Below are 22,692 nucleotides of genomic sequence, written 5' to 3'. Positions count from 1 at the left end.
AATGGAAATTATTCATGAATGAGTTTGCAGATTCTGATTACATTATAAATTTTAATAAAACTTTCAGTTCCACCTGAAATATCATGTAACAACATCACTGCTATGAAAGGAAACAAATATGTGGATCTGACTTGTACGATCAAAGTACCAGGTATAACTTGTACAAGTGGTAACCTCTTCTGGGAGAATGGTGAAAATGGAGACCGGTATAATGTGGATTATAAGCAGAATGGCCTCATGGTATTTTGTACGGTATGTTTTACATAAATGACAGTATAGATATGTTAACTATAAAAAATTACATTTAAAAAACATAGTTGATTAATATTGAATTTTAAATGACTGTCATACAAGTGAGAGATTTAGTAAACTATAAAAAAAAAAATTGCAACTATATATTGGTATCACTTTGTGGTGGACGTCGTCAGCGTTCTCCAAAGACAGATGGTTTCCAGATAAGTATTTTAGTATAAGTAAATGGAAATCAATAAAATGTTAACATAATGTTTATAACCACAAACAGAAGTTTGGGATTGATTTTGGGGGTTATGGTCCCTAAGGTTTAGGAATTAGGGGCCCAAAGGGGCCAGACACAAGCATTTATCTAGTGTTAGGACGATAAGTTGTTTATAAGTGTTTCAATTGTACCACAATGTTTAATACCATAAGTAGAAGGTTGGGATATATTTTAAAGGTTACAGGGCAAACACTCTAGGAATAAAGGGCCAAAAACAAGCATTTTTGTTGTTTCAAGAAAATAAATTGGTCCAGAATGGTTGTTGAATCAACTAAAACCAATGCTTTATGACATCTTCTTTGAAAACTGGAGTTATCTTCTTTGTCCAGAATTATAGTTGAATCAACTTAAATCAATGCTATATTATACAATATACAATGCAATATGGACCATAATTTGGTATTAGGCCTTTGGTTTCTTTTTGTATCCTTTTTTATAAGTTCTAAAATTTTAACTTTTATTTTGTGGGTTGTGTTGGTGTTAGAATAGTATGAATGGAACAATTGAGTTTTTCGAGAAAAAATTAATACATTTTGATTCACCGTTTACGTGACATGAAACCAAACAGGAAACCAATCTTTATTTTCTTTATTTTGCACAATATAATTCAAAAGGCATAAATAAACACCATTACTAGTGTTACTTGCTTCATGTTAATATTTATAATCTATTTTCAATTTTATATTAAAGTTTTTTTTAAACCTGACCGGAAACCATAAGAAACCGAAAGCATTTTTTTAGTTTTATTTTATTGCAAAATCTGCTTAAAATAATCTGAACAGTATACTTTTTCTTAAAATCCATCTTAAATGTAACAGTATTATAAAACTCCTAAATATGTGCTTGTTTTGAAAACAATTAGTACAATTTATTCAGAATTTTCCATATTTTCTCCATAATCGTTGTATCTTGATGTTTAAGCAAAAAAATGTATTTATATTTGGTTTTGATATTCCAGTTATATACAATTTATTCCAAATCATTGGCAATGTAACATTCTTTAAATCCAGTAAAGAAAAAAACTTTTAACTTGGAATTAAAATCTTTAAAATAGGCACAATGTGATACTTGTGACCTGTACACCATCTACATGGTTTCCACATTTTAACCTACTTTAGTGGGCTAAAATCAATAAAATACTTCCTTTCAAGTCATGCATGGTAAAAGTTTACTTCTCCTTTGACAAGTTTATTGCGTTTCTGATAAGTGTTTGAAGAACATGAATACAAAATATTAATTAAAAACTGTGACAGGATTCCAACTTTGTACATTCTAAGTGTAACGGTATATTAACATGTATTTGTTATTGTACGAATCACATAAAGTTTAACTTAGGGCAAAGAAATGAGTATGCGAGTTAAGTTGCACCATGTATCTATCTTTTATTCTTTTATAAGAATCATATGGTCGCTAATAATCGATTCTCAACTTTGATCTGTCTAATAAAATAATGTGCATCCGTATGTTATCAAAATAAAGTCTAGGCGACAAAGCGCACGTCAAAGGCGTAACGTCATAAAACAGAAACGGGAAAATGTGTTGTTCAAAAGAGCGCAACGTTACATTAGCGCTTTCATAAATAAATAGTAAAAACTGTGTTTCTTATTCTTACAAGAATAAATGAATATGTTAGTTAAACATTTAATAAATAATAAACTTATATTTAAAATTTGAATATTTCAAATCTTACACTCCCCACAATGAAATTACCAAATAATTTCTTAATACAGTTAGAAAAATATAATACAATTTTGTCACCAATAAAAAAAAACAGTTCTATTTAGAACACTCGAGTACGCATAGTTTATTTGTGTCTCAAATCTGTTACTGACCAGTTTTGACCACACAGCTACGGATATGACCATGACGGCTCCTTGTGATCTCGACTATTCTACCCGTTATCCTCTCTGTATATGATCAGCAACTAAAACAATATCGTCTAATTCAACATCTTGTTGTTCCCTCTGCCATTTGCTTCTTTGCTGCGGCTTTCTTTCCCCTGGACCTCCTTTTGTTTCCTCCTTTCTTGCTTTTTTGGATGGAGACCTTGCCCTTTTCTTTCCCCTTCTTGGGTTCTTGGAACGAGCACGTTTTGCTGCCTTTCCCGGGGAGGCGAATGCTGACCTGCTCCTGCTCCTTCTGTTGGACATGGACTTGGATGAATGATGAGTTGGGCTTGGCATCCGTCTTGCTGGGTGATATAAGACTGACTCCGTCATTTTCATAGCCTCTGTATCATCTGTAGACAAGCAATTCTTGTCTTCTCGTGCTCTATCATCATTTATAACATTTGACGCATGCATACCTTCAATAGGACCACGAATAGCCCATCCGAGGCGTGAGCGAATTGCATATGGTTGGTTTTCGTTACCGGACCTTACTTCTAGCGGAATGTGAGCGTTAGGTGAATCTGTACCTATTAACAACATGACCTCGGTTAAATCAGTAGAGGGTATCTGTATATCGGCTAAATACGGCAATTTTCTTATATCTACATTTTCTGCGGCAGATCGAGCTGAAATTGGAAGCTTCTTTACTGACCAGACCTTTTTTAACGACACCTTATCATTTCCGTCAATAGCTTTTATTTGTAAGTCAACTTCTTGACCGTGAATTGTACAACCAGAAGAGTTAACAGTAGACATCTCGAAAGTGACTGGCTTGCTGGCTATATTTAATTTCTGAAGTAATCGTTCATCACATAAAGTTTTATCTGCTCCGTCATCTAGCAAGGCAAATGTTTTGCAAGAGTTACCGTTCCGACCCTTAACGAGGACAGGAATAATTCCTAAACAGTTCTTAATCATAGAACCTTTAGTAGCTGCGCAATTAACTGAAGGCTGAGTAGCTGCATGATCAAAACCGGGCTTAGACCAACTATGCAATAAAATATTATGCTTAACATTACAGTCAGATACAGTGCATGCCTTTGGTTTTCTACAATTGTTAGCAAAATGCTTCCCTTTTAAACAATTATAACACAATTTTAACATGCGTACTAATTTATACCTATCATCTAAACTCATTGACTTGAATTTGCTACAAGATGTCAAATCTACACATGTACCTGTACAACATTTACATGTTTGCTCATAATTAGCTGTGTTATCTAAACTTTGAGTACTTAACGTAGTAATCTTACTATTAACTGTATCATTATTATGATGTTTACTTGTAAAAACCCTATTATCAGTCTTGTTCTGATTGTTTTCTCTACAAAGATCGTAACCATACATAGAACTAGCAATGCGTGATTTTTCGTCTACAAATTTAGCTAAGTCAGAAAAACGGGGTTCTCTACCAGACTCACTAATTGAATGAGCAATGTCGACCCATCTTGTTCTCATATGCATTGGAAGGCGTTTAACAATACACCTTAAATTTTCAGAATTATCAATATCTGAATTAAAACCTAACTGAGACAATGTGATTTCACATTTTTGCATTTCTAATGCCAATTTAGATAAACCTTCAATATCTGACGCTTTAATCTGAGCGCCGTACACTAATTTTTCAATAAATGATCTAGCAATTACATGTGGCCTACCGTATCGGGAGTACAATATTGCCCTAGCACGTTTGTAACCCTCATCAGAATCTAATAATACACAATCTTCTATACAACACTTTGCTTCACCTCTACAGTACTGAATTAAATAACTCAGTCTCAAACTATTATCACTTATTCTACCTTCAATGTTTGTCTCAAAGTTCCGTATAAACTTACTATAGTCTAACGGAGTTCCATTAAAAGTTAATAATTCTGGTTTTGGCAAATTAAACCCTTCGTGAAGTGTAGATGCTAGGCGTTGAAAAGCCGAATCTATGCTAGAAACACTTACATCCGAAAATCCAGACTGAGCACTGATTCCCTGTGTACTGTTATTAATGTTCATCTTTGGTTTATCATTTGCTGCAGTTTGTCCGGAAAGAGAGTTCATATTAATACACTTTTCACTCGCAGGAACAGAGCTCTGTAATGTTTGCGAGACTATTTGCGAAATGTTCCGAATGTTCACGATTCCACTGGTATTATCTGTGTCTTCTTCCACTGCTTCTTGCCACACTGATTCTTCGATATTGGCCTCTTCCATCTCGGATAGTTGATTAAATACCTGTTGTCTAAATTTAATTTCTATTTGTGCACGCTCTAGTTCATGCTGTTCTGATAATTTCCTGAGTTTAAGTTCTGCGATTAGCCGCTTAGCTTTGGCACTGCGAAATCTAGATTGTGATGAAACTGAAGATCGTGAACTCAAACTACTATCAATTGAAACTGTATCACTTTCTTCGGGTATTTCCTCTTCATGCGATTTTTCACTCGCGATATACTGAGAAAATCTATCCCGGAATTCTACAAAGTTCTCATGACAACGTTCATAGTTCACTTCCAAATTTGCTATAACTTCTGATTGTGTACACAAATCTAAACACTGTAAGTGTGCTAACTTAAATTGTTCAAACCTTTCACATAACTTTGAATATAATTGGTTTGCATGTTCCACGTTCTCATATGAAATTAAATTCTTCTCCAATTCTTTGTACAATTTAGTAAGCTGCGCTAAATTCGTACTACGAGTCCGTTTTACATCACTGAAGTCCAGACAGTCTTCTTTCCGTCTATCGGTAGCCATTTTCTTTTTAACAAATAGTCAAAATTCGGCACAATTTTAGAATTTCCTCCAGAACTTGATAATTGTCTCCAGAGTTGAGAATTGTACGAATCACATAAAGTTTAACTTTGGGCGAAGAAATGAGTATGCGAGTTAAGTTGCACCATGTATCTATCTTTTATTCTTTTATAAGAATCATATGGTCGCTAATAATCGATTCTCAACTTTGATCTGTCTAATAAAATAATGTGCATCCGTATATTATCAAAATAAAGTCTAGGCGACAAAGCGCACGTCAAAGGCGTAACGTCATAAAACAGAAACGGGAAACTATGTTGTTCAAAAGAGCGCAACGTTACATTAGCGCTTTCATAAATAAATAGTAAAAACTGTGTTTCTTATTCTTACAAGAATAAATGAATATGTTAGTTAAACATTTAATAAATAATAAACTTATATTTAAAATTTGAATATTTCAAATCTTACAGTTATTAAATTATATTTATTCACCTAAAATAAATTACTGCTGAAGTTAAATCAATCCAACGAGCATTGGTACAATGATAAGAGACGTAGTTTCGATTGATTTTTCAAAGGACTATTCACATCATTATCGGGAAACGAAGTGTGTTCTAAAGTCTGTCAAATATGAAATCGATTTTGTCAAGTCATTGGGCATTTATTTTCACACAGGATCGTATGTAACATTATGCACATAGGAAAAATAACAGACCACCGGCGCAATTTCTTTGACAATTGTATTTTCCTCTTTTAAACAAGACGAAACAAGTCTACAGATTATGTTTGGTAACATCCCGTTGGAAACAAAAACAATGTTTAGACCTAGTATTTCGTACATCCCGCCGTAATGGCGCTATCACATGTTAGTCACATGTTTCACGTATGACCGGAAATGGTTAGAACTTAAGGACAAAAACAATTTTAATAAATAACTGGACTTCTGTTTCGTGTGAAATGTAACGCATAACGACAACGTAATTTTCTTACTTAATTATTACGAAGATCAAAACAAGAATGTAAATCATCTCGGATTTACCTGTTTGAACATCTAGCGAGCGTTCATATTTGCATATTGTTTTTAAGAATTCTATTACAACAAAGCAGATTACATCATCTAAAAATTGCGTTACAAAATCGGACACAGAAATCACGCCACTGTTCTTACATCTGCTACATAAATACTTATAGTTCTCGGCATTTTCTTCTTAATATTCTTATTGGTCGATGTTCTTTGTTATTTGAAAGCAAAAGTTATGAATTTGCCGGTGACGATTATCTATAAATCAGTCAGCGTTATGCTCTTCGGAAGCAATAAGTAACGCGAGAAACGACACAAAAATACGGTTGTAGAATCTTTGAAATTCGTATATTTTAAATTTTTTTCTAGGGAAGAGTAGCATACACTTGTTATGTTGATAAAAATAATGGCATCTTTAGATGTAGTTGCAACTTTTCTTACAGTAATTCACATTTTATCACTTTTCTATAGTTATAGGAAACGGAGCCCAATAGCAAATTATGGTCCATATACACTTTTACTACCAACTGATACATTAAAGCAATCTTTACCATTCATTGTTTACATTGATTGATTGTTGGTTGCTTAACATAAAGTGGCAAATATTACATGCATATTCAGGACGATAACAAGTTCACAATAAATACAATAGGTATGTCTTGTCACAATAGAGGCCATTTGGGATGATGGTTTAGGAAATTTGGACTCCCACTTGAAAATGAGAGTATAATGGATAGGGACGGAAATTTTGCCTGCCAACAGGACACCTATGGGCCCTCTGAACTCAATTTTTGGCAGCTTCACTTTTACAGTTATTCCTTTAATATGAAGTTATATGCTAGCAGGGACATCATCTATGTACCTTTTCATTTCAGCATAGTGGATTGCTAAAAAGCGAAGAAGAAAAAATTAAGTTCATTAGACTACATTCATTCTGTGTCAGAAACCTATGCTGTGTCAATTATATAATCACAATCAAAATTCAGAGCTGTATCCAGCTTGAATGTTGTGTCCATACTTTCCCAAAGCATTCAGGGTTCAACCTCTGCAGTCGTAATCCTCTTCAAAAGGATTTAATTCTCAAAATCTTTTTAAAAAAACATCAAGAAATAGATTCTGATCATTAGTTGTCCAAAGGAAACAATTCGTAATTTTAACAATGCTTTTTACAATCAAAACTTTAATGTAATAAACAGGTGTTTATACATCATGTACATTGAACAAAGTCTTGCAGAGAAAAATACACAGTTTATACTTTACACCAAATCATTCGTAAATTTTCTATTTATAAAAAAAGGCAATTGTTTCATGCATATTCAGGACATTGCTCTTACGAAATAGACAAAGGATATTGCTCTAGAAGAGATATTCTGTTACATGGGATAGGAAATATTGACTTCCTAACAATTCACATTTATTTTTGCAGAAGCAAGTCAAGGGTAAAGTTACCACCACTTTAAGGATTGATGCAGTTACAGATGCTAACTTTAAAACTGATTATTTTGTGGTCTATGTAAACAAACACTCGACTACAACACGCAAACAAGCAATATTAAATCAAGGTAAGGCTATAGTATCAAGAGCTCATCTGTCAGAGGTGTGACTTATGTCGTACCATCCATTTCTCATCAACGAACTCAACCCCTCTGCTTTTAGGTTGATTTCACTTCAGCTCATGAACCCCTTCACCCCAACCCTCTATCCACTGTTAATTGATGTATTAAATTTAAGCACAACATAAAACATTTCACATTTATAAGATGAGTTAGCGCAGTCATGGCAGTTAAACATGTATTTTGGAGTTCAGTATGACGTCCATTGTCACAGAACTACTGTAAATTCATTTTTTTTCGTGGGTATCAATTTTCGTGGATTGCTGAAAACTTACATATTCTTGGATATTCTTGGATATTTGAATTCTTGGTTTTACCAATATTAATATACAAAGCCTTTTGAAAATATGTTATTCCTTTTACATTTGAATTCGTGTTTCACCTGTACCCACGAAATGGACGAACATTGGTATCCAACGAATAATAATGATTATCAGTAATTATTATATTTTCCCTTTGATCTTTCTGCCTAATATTTTTGAGTATCAACGTACTGGCTGTATCACTGAAAATATTAGGCAATACATTGTGTGACTTCATACTTACTGATAAACAGAATAATAGGTAGTTTCGTTTTTGATACTGACTATATTATGTGGAATATCTTAACTCGCCCTAAGGGGCTTGTCTAGATATTCCACATGATAAAGACAGTTTCAAAACCGAAAGTACCTATTATTCTTTATTTCCACAGTAATATACATATTTGTTACTGGGCCAGCTTAAGGACACCCTCGGGTGCAGAGTTTCTTGCTGCATTAAAGACCCATTGGTGGCCTTCAGCTGTTGTCTGCTCTATGGTTGGGTAATTGTCTCTTTGACACATTTCCCATTTTCATTCTCAATTTCATATTGTATGAAACAGATTTTCTTTGATTTAGTCATAAAACATGACAGTAAAATTCACTCAGCTCCTTTCATCAATCCTCACTTATTCGTATGCTTACCTACGAAAGAAGAGGGGCATCATATTTTCAGGTCTGTGCATCTGTTTGTCTTTTTGTCCCCCTTTAGGTTAAAGTTTTTGGTCAAGGAAGTTTTTGATGAGGTTGTAGTCTGAACATCTTAAAACCTCATCACATGTTCCCTATGATATGATCATTCTAATTGTAATGCCAATAAGTGTTTTTATACCAATTTCATTGTCCATTGAACATAGCAAATGATAGTGCAAGTGGAGCACCCATGCACTATGAACACATTCTTGTTAATTATTGATCTATGTTGACTTCTGGTTTATCTTATCAATTATTGTTTTTTGTCCTCTGTCAAAGAAAAAGAAACACAGTGTCAGATGCTATTAAAGTGATATATGCATATCTTTCATTTAAACAAATTTGTTTTTTTATTTGATTGAAATATTCTTGCCTGTATTAGGTGAAATGAAAGAGATTTCTACTATGTTTACAAACCAACAAGCAAAGAAAGGCACTAGTAAAGTTTGAAAACAATTGTTTTATGTTTGATAGTTATTTGACAGTTTTGCATTGCAGAGTTTTATTATTGTATGGAATTTTCATTTTGATGTTTATGCTTTTATTCCAATGTTTCAATCTTCTTAAAGGGGTAGGGCATTAAGGCCTGTTTTTGGCCCAAGAAAATAAAATGTTTGATAACTTTCTCAAATGGGCACATACTGTTTAGAAATGCATAGGGTCAAGAAATATCAGTGAAAAACATTAAGATTTTTATGTGATGACGTCACAATTACATCATAATATGTACTGTTTTCACAAAAATGATGAGAAATACAGAATTTAGGCAGTTTTCTATCTTTAAATCTGCTGTGGAAACATCATGCGCAGCCAAGAAACAACAAAATAATTTAACAGAATCTTTATTGACAAAATCTCACTAAATATAAAGTTGTTTTTGGGTGCGCACATACTTTTTCAATCTAAGATATACTTAAAAATTTGATGAAAAACAAAGAAAATCACGAATTTTTACAAACTATGCAGATTGAGTCATGATTTGTTGCCATGGTAACTTGTTCAATGCCCAAAATTGTTTTGTTTTTCTGAATACCTTGTACCTTAGATATTGTTCAGTTATTTAAAAATATGTATATATAACAACTTTTAAATTTGCAGTAATTTTTGGGCCAAATAAGGGCCTTATTGTCCCGCCCCTACTCCTTTAATGAATGCAAAGATCCTGTCGTGTTTTGACAATACTTTTAACAAACTTAAATTTAAAAAAAAAACGTTTGAGCTAAAGAAATTTTAAACACTCCTATGGTGATCATATGACAAAATTTGTATTACTTTGCTAATTTGCATAATGTCCATATTATCTTATCATACAAACAGCAATTGTAATATAATTAGATATGACCTCAAATAAAAATTCAAATATGCCAATATCTAATTCTAATGAACAACTATTCTCATATAGGTGAATTATTCATGTGTTTTGCCTTCTGGTCATGTTCAAAAGATTATTGTCTACTTTGACAACTTTCTGCCTTTTTAGATTAAAATTTTCATACATAGTAAAATTTACAACATTTTCCCTTAGAATTACACAATATATTTGTAAATATCTGCCAATTTGACACATGAGTTTTAGAACCAAAAAAATAAAGGTTCATTCTTGTCAGCTCAATTATTATATATTGAAAACTAATACAATAAGAAGAAAATTGTCTCTAATTTTAGTTTTAGCATAAATGTGAATTACTCCTTTCACTACTGAATTTATTTTTTCCGCGGGTTTCTGTGGCCGAGGCAAATTTGCACGCTCAGATTCCCCAGCCTGAATTAATTTCGTGATCGGTGCTTCAAGAAAAGTTGCAACTTGAAAAACGTGCTGCAACTGGAAAACCACGGCACAGATTGCAAAAAAAACTGATACGGAAGTTGAATAGATTACTGTGTTTAATATTTTCTATGTCTTATCAAATTGAAACGAATAATAAAGTCCTTATGATGTTTGAAAGTTTGATTTTGTTACCTTGTTTGCTCAATGTTGCCAAAATTTCGATACTGAATACGTGTAAAATGCATTTAAAACGTTTAATATCCGGCAAATCGCTATTACCGAGTCTTTTCATTTATCTTATCAATCGATTTGGTCCTTCAAACATCGTTTATGGCAAGTTCGAAGCTTTTTATCTTTCATTATTGACCGTTTTGACTTTCCGTTTACGACCGCCATTTGTACTGATGAAAAGACAACTCTGTCAATCGACGAACGACTACTCTTTTTCGATGTACAATAATATATGGAACCACAGATACGTTGTTAAAATTCAAAACACTGTTTAATTTTGATAAGAGCGATTATCAAACAAATTAGATATGAAATTTATGATTCATACTCCAAGAATAAATGTCACTATTTTGTTTTAGAAACTTTGCAAAAAAAAAAAAAAATTGCAAAAAAAAATACTTTTCAATGCTAAAATAAATGCTTTGCAAAAAGAAACCTTTCTATGATCTTCTATACTCAGATTCAACAAAGACAAATTATATTATTCCTTTTTTCAATCAGCTCTTGCAACTTATTTTAGAAGAATAGAAGAATAGAGCAGAATAGCTGGGCAGGAATGTCAGTTATTTACTATACTATTAAAATATAGAAATAAATAATCAGAATCACCATTATGTACAAGAACATTTGTAGTTTTTTTTTTAGGCAAAGGTAACTTTCAACTTTCTCTAGTACCAATTGTAATTCCCCGATATGTTACAGCTTTATTCATGGATTCACTATTAGTATTTCCAGTTTTAAAATCACTCAGTTTTCGAATTTCATTATATAGTATACAAGTCTAAATTGAAAACAATGTTCAAACCTGTGTTCTTTCACTTATAAAATGAAATTTTACATTCATTTATTGTGTACACACATAACGGGTATTCTCAATTCTTGATCATTCAGTGCAGGTTTTTTTACCATATCAAGTTACAAAACTTAAATGTACTGGAACTGAAAGATATTTTTTTTTATCAGTACATGTATAACTAAAGTCTTCAAAATAATTTATAAATTTTCAACAATAAGATTTAAACGAACAAGAACAAAAAACAACCAACAATCAGTGACTCACCTATGAATTGTGTGCCATTCACTCAAGGATTATTTCTTTGTAATTCTCTTGCTTTTCCTCACATTTTTTACACCAATTGTCATGATTATTCAGTTAATTAAAGGTCAATTTGAAAAAAGTTTAAAAGTTATAACACAAATCCATGAATAAAACTGGAACAATAAACGGTATTAAACAAAGAACACAAAGTCAGTCTAGCAGTAATTCTTCTCTGTATGGTAAATTGTGAAGCATTGAGGCATACAGAGGTGTTTGCCACATACTGAACACCCATATTTAGTTTGTCTTATATTGTCTTGCTTGCCATTCTTCTGTCTCATGTAACAGACATGACACCTGCCTTTACTATTTAAAGTTGTAGGCATGTGTCTTTGAATCAATCTCTGATCAGGGGCAAGTAATGGCCTTCCTCTCCGTACCCCGGCAGAATATCCATTGATCAATCCTTTTATCAGCAAACAAGAAAACTGAAGGAATGTGAGGTTTGAAGAATGGTTTGGACTTAATGTGAATAATCTGTAGGCATTAAATTTAACCATCTCAAGTAGACTAAAAAATACTTTTTTTGGCCATTTTAAGGTTTTCTGGTGATAACAATAATACTGAATGTATTGATCTGCTTTGTCAACACCACCCATATTACAAGTGTAGTCAACAATAGCAGATGGGCAATTGAACTCCTGTCTTGCAAATTGGCCGTCAACATTTACTGAACGAGTAACTTGACCAATGCTTTCTTGTGTATTGTTGACAATACTGATACAGTTTTTTTGTCCTTCCAAGATACCGCTAACAAAGCACCTTTTTGCCTGAATTGATGGTCTCCACGAGTTACAACATAACTGGCTTTTTACACATGATATCTTTTGGCAAACCTGCCCTAGTGTTACGGACTGTTCCACATGCAGCTGTGTCATAATTCTCCCACAACTCTAAATAAAGGTTAGGCGATGTAAAAAAGTTATCGGTATAAACATGATAGCCCTGACCTGCAATATTTGCACCTTCTAAACAATTCTTTACCACCGAAGAACCCAGACTGCCCTCTGTTCTAACTGTTCTACCTGGATACACATCTATATATTGTATGTAGCTGTTGGCAGATTCTGCCAGCATCCAAACCTTTACGCCCCATTTATGTGGTTTACTTGGTAAGTATTGTTTCAATAATGTTCTCCCTTTGAAAGGTACCATACACTCATCAATGGTGACATTTCTTTTTGGTATATATTCTAAACCAAATTTATTATTTAAATGGTTAACTACAGGTTTAATTTTATATAAAGGATCATAATTTGGTTCTCCTTGTCTAGGTTCATTTGCAACGTTAGAGAAATGGAGGTACCGCAATATTTGGGTGTATCTGTCTCTGGTCATTGTTGATGAAAATATTGGGGTGACCATAACTGGATCGGTTGACCAATATAATTTAGTAGATGGTTTGCGATTTATTCCCATTTGGTAGGTTAGACCAAGAAATGCTTTAATTTCTGGTAAAGTTGGGATACTCCAAGGCATTTTATTATCGTTTGGCCTGTGCTGAATGTTATAGTTGGCATAACTATCTGTTTGGTTAATAAGAAACTCAAGAAATTGATCACCCATGTAGAGTTGCCAAAAATCTAAGACTTCCTTTTCAGCACCCATGACGCGACTTGGCCCAGTATTGCCACGAGGGGTAAATAAATGTGGTAAACCCCTTTCATAAATATCAAACCTAGAGTGCCATCCATCGCCACCATCTCCTCTCTCATCAATATGCACCTCCTCCTCCCCTTCATCCTCATTTTCAGACTCATTGAGATCTCCATCACTGTCATCCCCTATCCCCTGTTCACTCAAAATAACTCGCAACCTTTCCTCAGCGGCCAAAACCTCTTGTTCGGCATTTATAACATCAGTTTCACTAAACCCTTCAAAGTCGCCGTCAGATTCGTCTGACGACATTTTTAGACTGCAATAGTAGCAGACGAACTTGTACTTCCTTAATTAATTTCGTGCATTTTCCCTTACATTCCAAACCCAATTATCTTTTCCCCTCGAAACCGGTGACAAAAAATTAAAACTACATGCAAGTCTTACCTGTCTTGTGCCTACTTGTGGGAAAAAGGGCCTACCAATGATCGCTTTCATTATTTATAAATATATATTGAATCATTTATTATTATTATATATCCAACAATACCTATGAAATGTGAAGGGCTCCTTTAAAAGAGCGAAAACAGGCGTACTTCCACTGCTTGTTATCGAGAGGAGCCATTTTGAATCCTCACATGACCTCAAAACGTGTTTCCGGTTCTAATTTTAGAAAATAAAATTTTCCGATTTGATTTATTTACCTTTCACGATGTTATTAATGCTGCTGAAGAACTAAAATATGACCCTCAGGTATCGTAGATTTTGATTGAAGCATTGATTTCAACTGTTAAGAACGGCAAATACCGTAAAATTGCGGTTTTCATTGGGACAATATTTATGTATCCTGAAAGATACACTCGCCCTGCGCATCATGTATCCTCAAGGATACACCCGCCCTGCGCATTGTGTATCCTCAAGGATACACTCGCCGCGAAAGGGTTAAGATTTAATTTTATATTTACAGCAATGATTCTGGCTTTTTTGAAAGTTTTGCTTTATGTTAAATTTGGCACACAGTTTCTTGTGAACAGTCTTGTTTTGATCAATGGTGCACTTTTGCACACATAACAAAAATAGGATATGTTCCTTGTAACTGGCCCTTTACTGCATGATTGAAAATGTTTACCTTTGTATGAGTACTCATTCATGCATTATATGTGACCTTTCTGCTAGCTTTACTCCTTGAATCGCTGTGCATATTAAATGCTACATTTTTTTTTCATTTTTAAACCCGTTATGAAAAAAAGATTAATTTTACCATTTATATTGGTTATGCTGCTGTATTTCCAACTGATTATCTCATCTTCATTTATTCTCCAATAAATTTAAATTTAAAAATCATTGGATAATAATAAGTTATCACTGAGTTCAGCAGCATTGTTACGTTTTCTGATTACCTATAATTTAGTAGAATAGTGTTGAAAACAGCTGTAAACACAAACATAGTTCCACTGTTTTTCTCTAAATCTAGTATCAGTTTTAGAACATTTTAGTTGTTTGTAAGTTTTATCAAAATTATACAAAAAGGCTTTCATTTTATAATCAGCATGATTTGTGTCTATCAAAGATTGAACGTAAAAAGATAGGTGACTTATAAAAAGACAAGACAACTGTCTTATATACAATAACTACATCATCACCAAACTGTTTCAAAATAATAGATGTTATGGCCTGAGCTGGAGATATAGATGTACATGATTGAATATTCAGTAAACATTTCTTGTGAACAATACTTGCTCTGGGTAATGCTACAGATATTGAATAACAAACTTGAGTTTTCTCTGATTACTATTTGTGAAGATTTAATGAAATAGATTTATAGATATCAATGTAAAGGCTATTAGTTGTCAGTTTTGCATGCTCAAAGAGATGACCACTATTTATCTATGTACTTCCCTGGACATAATTTTGTAATATTTATGATTTTATATAAATGTCTATATTACAGATTACAGTGGAGCAGCTAGTCTACAGAATGTCTTCTTCTTGATGTGTTCATCTCTCCTGGCAGCCATATTGTTGTAGGACATATATCTATTAGGAAATGTTTACTTGTTTATGAGCGACCTGTAAAAAACATATAAATCAGAGATTAGGGTGAATAAAAGTTGACATTTTAAATCTTCACAGTAAAGGGCAATTATTAAGGAACTGAGAGCTAACATTGGAATTGTATTTTGTTTTTACTATTGCTTAACTATATAGTCTGTGAAGTTACACAGCAAATCTAAAATAAATGTTCATAAACAAGTAAACCTATAATAAATTGAAGAAGAAAGAGATCTGATTGGACTATTCAGCCAAGTTTGCCTGTTGATTTAATGGTTGTGAAAGAGGAGTGATAGAAGAACAAATTAGGGCAGTGTTAATAAAGAAAGATGGACTAAAAACAGTAATACTCTGTTAGTCAATATGAACACTGGGTAGTCTTACAGAAAAATTGGTAGAAAAAAAACAGTCTGCATAAATTGTATTGGTCCCTGCCATTGGCAAACTTGTGTAGCCTATTATTGTTCTGACTTTTTATTCTGAGTCTGTAAAAAAATAGTCATACATTGAGTGCTACAATTGATTGACTTAATATTTCTTTGTTATATCATATGTGTACATGTTTGTATATATTTGCATTGAAATATTTGACTTTCTTTTGGTTGTGAATAAAAGCTTTGTGTTTGTGTATATAACAACAGGTATCCAAAGAAAATACATTACAATAAAGAGAATTCCCACATGAATAAAATGTGCCAATATGAGATCATGTTACCATCATAATCTGTGCAATTAAACATTTTATTATCATTTAGGATGTTTATAATTATCAACATAGAGATTATTATTTACAGTGAGAATTAGATAAAACAACTGGTTTCTATAATTTTAGCTCGTTTTTATTGGTGCATAATGTTTCAATATATATATATATGTATGCAATATTTTTATCTAGTTTATATTTTCACTATTAGATTTGGCAGCCAAAAAAATTAGGGAAATAATCTAACTTCATAATACATGTAGACTCAATATTGTTAAATTAGGAAATAATCTAGATTTTGTGTGAATTTGAATTTTAAGCATAAAATATTTTAAGCATAAAATTTCGAATAAGAAAAAAGTGTTTGTTGGGCAAAAGTCTACCTGTCAATGTTTATAATAATAGGAACACATTTAAAAAATTTCCTCTTTCTTGCAAGTAAATATTCTGATTTCTCCTTTTAACTAGTTATTTTATATTGCCTCATAAGTCATACATTCCTATCATGTCATTATAGATTTTATTCATTTTGTTTTTATATTAGGGAGGCTTTTTTATACTGCAAGTACTGATATATTGCTTTGTTTCACCTCATACATACATCCTGCTGGTGTATTTGAAGATTGGTTGGTAATAAGTAAGCTATCTTTTGCCTTTTATTGGCTTAAAAGCTTTTGACAGAAATCATTGTAAGTGCAGTTCTGAATTTAACTGTATTTATGTATGTTATTGATAAAGCTGCAGTTTATAGAAATGACCACCAGTTTTTCAGTGAGCAGTTGATCAAAGATACTGTTTGTAAGCTGAATGTAGTCCATGCTATTATAAATGTTGATGCATATCAGGTTTTAATTGGATGGCTTTATTCTATATAAATGTGTGCACTCTGATCCTCATTGTTTCAAATATGAATGTTAGAGAAGATGTACATTTTGTCAGGAAAATGCATAAATAACATATGATTATTGTGATGAAAATGTTGAATATAAAACAAGTATTATATAATCAGTGTGTGCCTTTTTTGAATCATGGTGTTTTAATTTACCTTAGCCTTTGCTGTTTTGGAGAAAAATAAAATTATAGGTTTGGCTTTACAAAATCTACCTGAAATATTTCTATTTGATTAGATTGTGGCATGACCATATAACACGCATTATTCATTCATATTTCAAACTTATCAATGAATATAAACCCCGATCAAAAATCTGGAAAATAGTATATAACTGGTTTACTTTGAATATTTTTTAATGAGAAATTTAAAACAGATTACACTAAATATAAAAGCTTCATATTACACAGTGATGCCCGATAATTTGATTAAACACAGAAATGTACATGCTGTAGAAGTGTCGCTAGATAATTATGGTTTGTAGTCAATAATTAGAAATGATTAAAGAATCCAGGTAGATTTTGTAAGAAATAATAACATATGACACTGGTGGTCTGCTTAAATCAAATTAGATATAGATTTTTCATTTCAATTAGGCAACTATTTGTAAGAAGAAATCCCATGTAAATAATCTGTGTACGTGTATGTTTTATAGTCTGTTATTTGTGGTTAATGTTCAGATACAAAATGTCCAAGGGGAGATAAATCCATCTAAAAATATAGCCTGTAAAAATTGTAATTATTTGCTGAAGATTTGTCAAATATGAGATGTTTTCATTTCACTGATGTTGTTAATAATTTTTATTAAACTGAAAATAAATGTAAAAAAAAATTATACCATTATTATAATCTTTAATCAGAATACTTACAAATTCCTTTGTATCTACAATTAAATGTCTATTTATACAAATCTTTTTTGTTATTTGTACAGTTATGTAATTTGTGTATTCACATAGTAATTTACTATATAGTGTATTAAACTGTTGTGTAGTCTATGATTTGTGCCATTTATCCTTTCATGTTTATTGTAGTTTTGGATATGGTATATGAATTGCCTGAATTGAAAGAAAACAAATCCTTTGTAATTATATCAACTTTACTAAAATTTGGTTTGGATTAGTTGTTCAAAAATATGGGTCTGATTAATATTGATGAATTTTAATTCTGTCCACATTAAAATATAGTTTCTTTCTGACTATATCTTGACTGTCAAAAGGTGTTGTCAACATTTGGGCATACATGTTATTAGTCTTTATAAGACATTTGTTGAATAAAACTGATTAATGTTAATTACATAAAACACTCAAAAGCACATTTAAGTTTTACATTTATACCAATTTATTTGCCCTAAATGGCATTTAAATGGTTTGGGAAGGGAATAAATCAGGATTACAGATTCAAAGTACAAATTGTTAAGAATTGTTGTGTATGTTGATTCCTTATTTTCGTTGATTTTCATCCCAATATTCTGTAATTTTACTTTACTTGTATAGGAAAGAACTGTGTAGGAACATGTTTTGACATGGTACATTATTCTATTACTTTACAAAAACATATAATTATACCATTGACCAGGCTTTCAAAAACAAATAGATTATACCATCAACCAGACTTTCCGAGGTATGTAGAAAGTATCCTCTTTTGACAAGATTCACTTTGGCAAATCAGAAGAATAGCTGATGCCTTCCATTGCAATTGAAGTACTGCATTTAATCAGATAATTTGCCAAATAAATGCTGATCTTTTTCAAACTTTTTAGAAAAACTTCATTAATTAACATTAATCAGTGAATAAATGTTTGTAAATTTGGAATATCTGTTACTTCATTTGTTATTATCTTGAAAATGTTTACTGGAGGAGTGTTTTAATATTTTATCAGCAGCATTACTTTCCACAACTGCTTGAAAGTTATTAATAGCTATTTATAGAGCTTCAAATATTGAAATACATTTTAGTAAAGTTTGAGATGTTGAAATAGTTAATAGATATCTTTTTTTTTATAGATTTTTCCTTTTTCTTTTTGTCTGGTGTTGGTATGGTATTCATCTGTTAAAGAAAAGATTTTTTTAATGAGGAAAGACAGATTTAATATTGGGGGAAAAGATGAAATTTGGCAATACATGTATTTTTAACCAGCATAATATGTTTGATTTGAGAATCTTAATTTTAGAATCTATTTTAGATCTTATATGAATTAAGCTTTGCAATCATTCCTTTTATAAGATTTAACTTTTCTTGAAGAAAATTATATAATTGTTGATACTTTGTAATTATATTGTTTAGTTTGTTAGTACGAGTATAGCTTGATACATTAAAGAGGGAGCCTTATACTTTGAAAGTATTCAAACAATTTATTATGTACCTGTGTATTGGCTTTTTATCAAATTGCAGACTATTCATAATTACATAAGCATTTAGCTTTGCTTTTACCATGCATACGAAATCTTAACATTTCTCCATTACAAATGTAGTAATTTGGCATATAAACAGCCATATATTTAAATTGTAATACTTCAATTGTTTCAAATTGCAAGTTTTGATTGAAAAAGGAATGAAACACTTTATTATTTAGTATTAACTACAATACTCGAGTCAGTTAAGATACAGGTATACCATTTATGATTGCACTCCCTGAATCCAGCTATACATTTTTAGTTATCTGTCATGTAGTGAACATGTATGGAAGGTTAGTTTTTTATTGAGTTTTATTCATTCATCCATTACAGTTCATTCATTAAAAGCTTTCTTTGTACAGTTTTTTCTTTCTTTTATCAGCAAGATGAATACATTAGCATTTAAAAATTAACAGAGATCCTAATTTCCTAGTCAAAAGTATTGGGTATACTGCAATTATATTGTCTCTCTGTTTGTTCATCTGTGTGAGCATGTTTCAGATCTTACATCATACAGACTTCCTGTTACCCCTTCTTCATAATTATTTCATATAATTAAAGTCAAGTCATCATGGATACCAATATTGAAATTGTATATTTGCGGCAGACTAGCATTTCGTCTTCAAAAGACTCATCAGTGACACTTCTATTGAAAAATGTTAAAAATGCATAATAAAGTACGTAGTTGAAGAGCATTGAGGACCAAAAATTCCTAAAAGTTTGGCCAAATACAGCTAAGATAATATGTTCCTGAGATAGAAAAGCACAGCCTTAGTATTTCAAAAGCAAAAGTTTTGTAAACAGTTAATTTGTAACAGTGATCATATAATTTATAACTATGACAACCCATGTCAGCACAGCGGTGCTGACTACTGGGCTGGTGATTCCCTCGAGCAATAAAAACTCCACCAGCAGTGGCATCGACCCACTGGTTATAAATCATAGATACCAGTATTGAAACTTTATATTTGCCCCAGACACACGTTTTGTCTACAAATGACTCGTTAATGACGATTGACTTTCCCTCTGGTATCTTTCGTCCCACTTGAATAAAAAATAACCGTCGAATTAGCTATAAAGTTATGTTGCACATTTCTCAAAGTCGTCTTAAACAATGTCTATATTTGGTCATTAGGTTGATACTGATGAATATCAACATGTGAGAGCTCTTTAAATCAGAACATCTCCCTATTTGTGGATACTGTAGATTCATTATTATTTGTTGGATAGGATGAAAGTTTTCGGGGTTATAGGTCAACCACGAATTTCAATGTTCGAAGAAGTATACATTGTCTATTGGGGTGTATCCTGACTTTGACAACACAGTCAAATCAAATATCCACATTTTTTCCTCGATCACGAAAATTGGTAAACTAAAAAAATGAATCAACAGTACTGAATAAAAATTTATCAAAAAACTATTGAACAGCATCTTGTCAGTCATAAGCTGTAACCTACTTCCTGTTGCAAGTTTTCAAGTTATTCCTCACAGATTTCAGACAGAGGCTACTATAACAAAGCTGCTATGAAGTAGAAAATATATGATATATATGGATTCCAAAATGAATATTAGGAGCGTTTACTCACTATGAGAGGAGCTCTATATCATCCTTCGGTCAGTTTTGGATTTGACAGAATTAGTTTAACTAATTTACCAATTTACTTTCTTTGTTAACTTTAATTTATTTGAGCTATGAATAACTTATTCATTGGCACATCTCATATGAAGAACTATTTGACCATGCCCCTCATTCATGATCAATCTACATTGAAACTTTTGTCTAGTTCGCATGTTAAAAGTTTGTGAAAGGGCAAGTTTTAATCGGTACCCCTAATGGTGATTCAATACTTTTTGGCATGCTGTTATATTAGCTGTAATAACATATAAATATATCAATCGTCAAACCGAATAAATCAGTTCCTGTCTGTGATCTACTCTCCCACTTGCTTAATGTTTTCAAAACAGGAAGATAAGGTTTTTTGTCGAGCCTACGACTTTAGTCGAAAAAGCGAGACTAAGCGATCCTACTTTCGTCGGCGTCGGCGTCGGCGGCGTCCACACATATTCACTCTGTGGTTAAAGATTTTGAAATTTTAATAACTTTCTTAAACTATACTGGATTTCTACCAAACTTGGTCAGAAGCTTGTTTATTATCATAAGATAGTATCCAGAAGTAAATTTTGTAAAAATAAAATTCTATTTGTTCTGTATTTTACTTATAAATGGACTTAGTTTTTTTCTGCGGGGAAACATTACATTCACTCTGAGGTTAAAGTTTTTAGAATTTTAATAACTTTCTTAAACTATCCTTGGTTTGTTCCAAACTTGGACAGAAACTTGTTTATGATCATAAGATAGTATCCAGAAGTAAATTTTGTAAACAAATAAATCCATTTTTTCTGTATTTTACTTTTAAATGGACTTAGTTTTTCTGCGGGAAACATAACATTCACTCTGTGGTAAAAGTTTTTAAAATTTTAATAACTTTCTTAAACTATCCTGGGTTTGTACTAAACTTGGACAAAATCTTATTTATGATCATTAAATAGTATCCAGAAGTAAATTTTGTAAAAAGACAACTCCATTTTTTCTGTATTTTACTTTTAAATGGACTTAGATTTTCTTCCAGTGAACATTACATACAGTCTGCAGTTAAAGTTTTCAAAACATTTATTAGATTCATTAATTATTCTAGATTTTTACCAAACTTGGACAGAAGCTTCTTACAATCATAAGATAGTATCAAGAGGAATATTTTTATTGATTTTTTTCCTCATTTTTGTTTAGCCTGTGATTTACAGCAAAAGTAGGCGAGACACTGGGTTCCACGGAACCCTTACACATTTTTTTAATTAAATATTGACAATTTTAACACATCGGGTTTCAGAATAATAGCTGTTTTCAACGCCCGGTAAAAGTCAAATTATTTATGATCACCGATTTGACCTCGAGTTCTCATATTTGATTCATAACATGCTATGACGTAAATTCAAATTTAAAAAAGTAAAATAATCTACCGGTAATTATTCAACCCGAAGTAAGCATCAATATAAATAGATAGGAAAGCATTTGAAGATTTTTTTCTAGCTGTGTTTGTTTCATGTCATAGATGTTAAAATGTAAAATGTAAAATAACAACAACAAAAAAACGAACTCCAAGGAAAATTCAAATCGGAAATGGT

The 22,692-nt window shown here is 31.9% G+C and overlaps 1 protein-coding gene and 1 pseudogene across 1 annotated transcript in view; one reads left to right on the top strand and one right to left on the bottom strand.

The window, feature by feature from the left end:
- The window catches only part of LOC134706555 (uncharacterized), a 37,759-nt gene extending 22,000 nt beyond the window's left edge, over positions 1-15,759 (top strand). Inside the window, exons 5-7 of the mRNA XM_063565583.1 lie at positions 68-252; positions 7,596-7,731; positions 15,423-15,759. Of these exons, the coding sequence (XP_063421653.1) occupies positions 68-252; positions 7,596-7,731; positions 15,423-15,499 (398 nt within the window). The 3' untranslated portion in view covers positions 15,500-15,759. The remainder of the gene's footprint in view (positions 1-67; positions 253-7,595; positions 7,732-15,422) is intronic.
- On the bottom strand, positions 10,917-13,984 carry LOC134706554 (piggyBac transposable element-derived protein 4-like; annotated as a pseudogene).
- Positions 15,760-22,692: the final 6,933 nt, after the last annotated feature.

This window comes from Mytilus trossulus, chromosome 2 (assembly GCF_036588685.1).
Source record: "Mytilus trossulus isolate FHL-02 chromosome 2, PNRI_Mtr1.1.1.hap1, whole genome shotgun sequence".
NCBI lineage: Eukaryota > Metazoa > Mollusca > Bivalvia > Mytilida > Mytilidae > Mytilus > Mytilus trossulus.
Note: the sequence above shows the minus strand (reverse complement) of the source record. Positions and strands in the feature narration are given on the sequence as shown.